This window comes from Ruditapes philippinarum, unplaced genomic scaffold, assembly GCF_026571515.1.
Source record: "Ruditapes philippinarum isolate M1 unplaced genomic scaffold, ASM2657151v2 ctg12219_1_1_1_1, whole genome shotgun sequence".
NCBI lineage: Eukaryota > Metazoa > Mollusca > Bivalvia > Venerida > Veneridae > Ruditapes > Ruditapes philippinarum.
The window spans coordinates 39298-45589 of record NW_026860941.1 but is presented as its reverse complement, the minus strand read 5'-3'; the positions used below and the strand labels follow the sequence as shown (position 1 = coordinate 45589).

The 6292-nt window shown below is 30.3% G+C and overlaps 1 protein-coding gene across 1 annotated transcript; it reads left to right on the top strand.

The window, feature by feature from the left end:
* The first annotated feature begins 2764 nt into the window (after positions 1-2764).
* Positions 2765-6024, top strand: LOC132713994 (uncharacterized). Its single transcript, XM_060696732.1, has 5 exons — positions 2765-3032; positions 3913-4027; positions 4846-4934; positions 5544-5643; positions 5846-6024. Exons 2-5 carry the CDS (start codon positions 3913-3915, stop codon positions 5962-5964), a joined length of 423 nt encoding a protein of 140 aa, XP_060552715.1. The 5' UTR covers positions 2765-3032; the 3' UTR covers positions 5965-6024.
* Positions 6025-6292: the final 268 nt, after the last annotated feature.

Below are 6292 nucleotides of genomic sequence, written 5' to 3'. Positions count from 1 at the left end.
GAGAATGAGGTGTGTGAATTACCCGCTAGAATATGATTTAATCATTTACGATACATCATTCTTTCTTGAAACATGTTTGATTATCATAATTCTTAGATCGTGTTCTCTGCATATTTCTATATCTGAGCATATCGCTTCATTTTATTTACACTATATTATGTTATTCTTCCTATACTGCAATTGGTTCGACTGTTTTTGGTGAAAGGATTTAGTTAGCTTAAACATTAATTTTTTGGAGGTTCTTTGAAGTGACAGAACCTCCACTGCATTGCTCAGAAAATTGAGCTTCATTTCTGTACTTTTTTCTATCTTTCTTTTGTAAACAAAATTTAAACTGATTAACAACTTTTATGAAAAAAGATGTTCTCATTTAAACATCTTAAACGATTCGTAATATCGTCAGAGTAAGATTTCATTTATCTCTATGCCTATTTTCTTGTTAGTCTTGCTATGAACTCAAAACGCATTTTTAGTTTACAGTATTTTAATTTAACTTCAATTTAAAACTGTTTTGTCAGCTGCTAGCGTGTCACTTAAGTTTTAAATGCCTGTGTAAATCTCAAGCATTTTGCTCGTTGGGAATGATGCGGGACTTACTGTCTATATTTTTGTCAAATCCTGAATGTAGACGAAACGTTTAAAAAAGTCTAAATGTGTATCCACATCATTGTTACTCTCTTCGCAATTCGAAGTTTCTGTCGGAAACTTTTTTTATGAGAAACCTGCAGGCCTATCTGACAGTAAAGTGCCAGGTTTGATTTTAATTTCATAATAATTTCTTCAACCCTCTTTCTTTTTCCTAACATTTTAACTCAAACAAATGACATTATTTCGCCCTTTTTTAAGCCCCTTCTGCTACCCGTTCGTTTCTTCCTTTCCTTGCTGGAACATTTCACTTTACTTTGTGTATTTACTCAGCACTTCAATAATTTGTAGCTTCAAAAAGCGTAAGATTTCCTGTAAAACAAGAAATGAAAGCAAACACAAACTATATTACTATACTAAGAACGAACTTATGTTATAAATCAAAGGTACCATATACGTATACTTTCAATGTAGTGCATATAAGTTTGTGTTTGATTTAAGTATAAAACTATAAGATGAATAATAAATATATAAATGGATAGAGGTATACTTAGCGTTGACAACCTCCAAGCGAAATCAGAAGAAAAGAGACCAAAGCGTCTTCGAGTTACTAGTGGAACAGGGTTTTAGTGATAAAGGGCCCGATTACCTTGATCGTTGTCCCACTTCCACAAAACTAATAAAAATCATCCACTAGTGATGACCAATCTACACAATCGGAACATCTCGGCTATTTTTTATAATAACCTCGGACTTCATACGAATTGAAAGTAGTTCTTACACGTGCTTTTAAATGCAAACAAAAAAAAGAGAGTCTAATCTGATAATGTATAACAAATGTATATACTTGACATCCTAATAGAAATAAAGTATATTTCGGTATAAAAAGAAATTGGTGATATCATCTTGAATGCTTATGATAATTATTGTTGACATCTAAATAATATGAAAATTGACATGTGAGAACAAAAAAGAATTTCATCTGCATTAGATAAAAATCAAATATATTATAAGACATTCGTGATTATAATTGTTCTTTTATTATTATTTATGAATGACACATATCTCACATACAAACGAAACCTTGGTTTGAAATGTCAGTGTTATATTGTGAATGTTTAATGTTAACTATCTAAAATATTTATCTCTATGTCACTTGTATTATTAAGGTGTTAGGACCCTAATGGGCAATATCAGGAACTAAAAAATTGACATCATAAGTCATGTATGCAAAATTTAAACAAAGTTTACCGTACGGAAATCAAGTTATGGCCACTTTTCTGAACTCAAGCTAGGATGTTATGAGGGCCCTTTTTTAGAAAGTAGGAACCTTTAAATAATCTGCAATAACATTCTAATGAAAAATGTTTTCCCATTAATTTTTGGTAAGAAACAAATAGTACCATTCAGCTAACAATCCAAATAAGCAAAATTATGGTTTCTACTTAAAATTTATGAAATCTGTATAAAAATGTTACCCTACCCCACCCATTTTTACCAAGTGTCTGACCATTTTTCTACTTAGGGAGCCTAATTAAAAAAAATCTTAAAATTTACCGAAATGAGTGCCTGTTTTCAAAGTTCCCCTACATTTTTAAAAAAGTATATTGGTTGATCTTGTAAAATATGAAATACTTTTACCGTTTAGTTTTGATTATATTACACTTTGAAAATATCAGGTACCATATTTATTACTAGATTTAGCATAATTTAGCCAATAATTACCTATATAAATTGAAAAATCAAAATTAAACACTTTTTTCTTTCCAAATGGGACATTAGAGATACATAAATAATGTTAAAAGAAAAAAAGGAAAAAAAAGTTGACCCTTCTGGGGATTGAACCCATGGCCCTCATTTTCAATGTAGTTAACAGTAGTTCTAGCCTATTTGAATACTCTTCAAAGCGGAGGTAATGCATTAGGGTGGTGCTAATACCTTAAATGTTTATACGGAAAACAAAAACTTATGACGCTCGTGCATAAAATTTCTTAATTTATAGTTATATGATATTAAACTGAATAATATTATTTTCATTTCCTTCTAATAATCAAGTACGTAACAGTCACTTGCAAGGACAATAAAACACTATAAATATCATTCAACAAGGAAACTACTGTTCAAATAGAACTTTTCAGTAAAATGTAAATGTTACGTTTACGACAAGTTAATTGCAAATGTCAACCAAAAATTTTAATTGTTAGAAATAAACATAAACATGAAGCACAAAAGTATGGTTATAATTAAGAAAGAAAATAATAAATGAATACTTAATGGGCAAAATCATATCACATATGAAAAAAGTAATGCATGCATTGTTCATCAAGGTTATTTGCTCTATTATATATATTAACATTAAAAGTGAAATGTTGTCACCACTTGTTTAAAACGAAACGTTGCGTAGTTTTGTGGATTATTGTGAAGGAACACGCAGCGAGCAAGTAAATGTAAGTTTCCTTACAACATACTTATAATATTTATATTTCTCTATTTATTTTAGTTGCATGCATGTACAATGACTACGAAACTTGTCGTTTTGATGCGAAAAAATAAACCATTCTGTTTTACGGCCTTCATGGTCAATTCTTGCGCATCAAAACTCCAAACCGTACTTAATACCTTTCATTAAGATCATAGTTTTTGTTTCTTATTCGGACTTTTAGTGGTATCGGATTTCCAGAAGGAAAATGCCTTTTAAATTTGCTGATCGCACTCTCCAGAACTTGAATCTCCCCTACAAAAGCGGGCGTTTCTTTTTTCGGACATTGATACATTTGTAATACACTTTTAGCATAACATACATCTAGCTTATGCAATCATACAACCAACACATTTATAAATCGATAAAATAACATACAAGCATTTAGTAAGTGCATTTCTTAAACACGTTCAAATTAATTTAAATCTGAAGGATTTGTTTTAAATTAAATTCTACTGCCTTTGAATTCATTTCACAACATTGTTAATTAAAAGTTGTCCATTTAACGTAATACTCATTTTCACTGTATATGGACAATTTGACAGTTGTTTCCATAAACGAATTTGAAATGTCTCGGGTAACAGGGTACAAAATTTAGATTTTAAGAACTTTTATCTGATAAATGTTGTGTTCTTTCCTACTTAAAAATTAAAGATTATATTTCTAATTCAGTTATTTCAAAATACCAAAATGGTGACAATCATCAGCAAAAAAGGGTCTGGTCAGGTTAAACGTTTCTGGTCGATTGTTTTTGATTAAATTTATGACTTTCTGATAATCAAATTTGATTTAATTGTTAAAAGTCTTGAAATACGTCTTTATTATATAACATTGACACATTCTTTCAGATGTCAAAACTGTTGTTTGCTGTTTCATTCCTCTTGTCTTTGTCAATAACAACTGTTTCGGCATGCACCTGCGAACCGAGAACCTGGATAGAACAATTTTGCAACGACCCATTAGGTAAGTTGAAATATTTTTATTATGTACACACAAAGCTAATCGGAATTTTCATTTTCACTCGTGTGATTGATTTTCTTTTTGTTACAAACAAATTCAATCTTTGAAGTCAAATGATGAATAGAACATGTAACTGTTAACAACATCATATTATAAATATATATTTTTTTAATGCAAATAGGGTTTTGAGTATTTTTTTTTAAAACAAACGATAAGGCTTATGTTTGCTCCACTCCCCTCCCACTTCTCTTTGATGAAAAGTTTCTTTGAGCATGTTTGAATATCCGTAGATCTGTCGGTTCATAGACCAGACCTAGACAGTACTACAACGTTAAAGCAGGCGCAATATTGTCATATAAAAACATGTCAATATGCATTGCATTAGATTTTGTTTGTACAGCTCAATAGGGACAACAGTGAACTAATAATCAAGGGATCTCTGTTAGGGCCTAGGGCGAGGTGTAATTTATCTGTGAAAATTGATCTCCGACATGGTATCTAATGGTTTTGTGTCTCTCATTGCTGATTGAAAATGCATGTATAAGTCGTCGGTCGCTTGCGGAGAAATAAGTAAATACTGGTAAGTTATCGAGGGAAGCTTGTTTGGTGGATCAACTGTCGAGATATGACTAAACTTGTGTTACAATCGACGTTAAGACCAGAAGAAACAAACGGGGGCATAAATGTTAAATAAGTATCTCTTGTCAATTTTTTACATCTTTATTCTACAATCCCATTGACTTTATTTTATAAAATAAAATAAAACACAAAGTGTACCATTATCATTATATTACTATTATGAAAGTTTAATATCTTTTCAGCTGGGATATTTTACATTAAAGACGATGGTATTGTCACTTGGAACTGGAGAGTGTATGACGTCGACTTTTTAGTCCAATTCAGACCTTTTGTAAGTTTTATGACATCTGAAAAGTACTCATCATACTGAAGCTCACCATTCAAGAATATAATCATTTACTGAAACGAATGTTTGACTCTTCTTATACAAGACAAGATAGGATTGTTTTCTTTTAAAAACGACGTCATTAAGCTTTTGTTTCTAAAATTTGATAAGAATCATAATAAATAATGAAAAAGAATCGTTTTAAACCTAACCGAGCCTGCAATATTTTCGATTTTGCCAAGTTGAGCATTCTCGAAATCTTCTTATTTACCTGTTAAAGTCAACCTAGGATGCATATCTTTTATAATAAAAAAACCGGGGATTTAGTCTGGTAAATGCATTTTGTAAATACAATTATATTTTAGCAAACCTGTTGCAATAGATGTGATTTAATATGGGGAAAATGTTAAAAAAACACATTAGTGCTCTAGATACTCGGTATACTGGTAATTAGAACAGCGCAGTGCTTTAATAAAAATGCCGTAAATATTTTGACAAATAGCTCAGGTATTACAATTCATCATTTTTGAACTTGTTATCCAAAAGGATAATGTCTTGCTAGATCACACATTCAAAGTGATTGTATATATAAAATATAATTTTATAATCGCATAGGATATCCCAAAGGACCCAGACTTCAGTAAATTATATACACCAACAGAAAGTGCTGCGTGTGGAGTTTTGCTGAAGAAGAATAAGTATTATGTTATTACAGGTAAATAAAAAAATAATTAAATTATTCCTTGTATCGACATAAAATGGAAACAAATGACAATGTACCAATTGTATTTTCGGTATATATTACTGTACCATAACTGTTATATCATTTTTGTATCATTTTTTTTTAATTTGATTTAATCCATAAAATATGTAATTCATTTCGCAATACAAAAACATTCGTTTTATTATTACTTTAGGATCCTTCAGCATAGATAGCGGAAAATGCCCTCTGATGACGACAAACTTGTGCACTTTACAGAAGCAAATTGCGCATCCAGATGCGTTCACACCTCCCGACTGTTCCTCAATTTACTAAATCGCTTAAATTCTTTCACATTATTGTTAACAAAAGAAAAATAATAATGCTATAAATTTGTGACTTGGTTTTTTAGTATTCAAATGTTGTCTTATATTTGGAATTAGTCTAATAACTGTTCATAATGCATATGAGTAAAAACAAATTCATATTCTTTTAAGAGTCCAAATGATAGAATAAAAGAATTTAGTAACAAGCAAACTCTACAAATATAAGATTTTGACTAGGAAAGATAAGATACAAGTAAACGTATTACCAGGTACTTGTGACACAATTATAATAACAATCAATTTAATAATCAAATGCAAGTAAGAATAACACATTTTAT

Coding starts and splice junctions, on each gene's coding strand:
- LOC132713994 (XM_060696732.1), top strand. CDS start 3,913: ATGTCAAAACTGTTGTTTGCTGTTTCATTCCTCTTGTCTTTGTCAATA. Junction 4,028..4,845: donor ATTTTGCAACGACCCATTAG/GTAAGTTGAAAT, acceptor ATATCTTTTCAG/CTGGGATATTTTACATTAAA. Junction 4,935..5,543: donor TAGTCCAATTCAGACCTTTT/GTAAGTTTTATG, acceptor ATAATCGCATAG/GATATCCCAAAGGACCCAGA.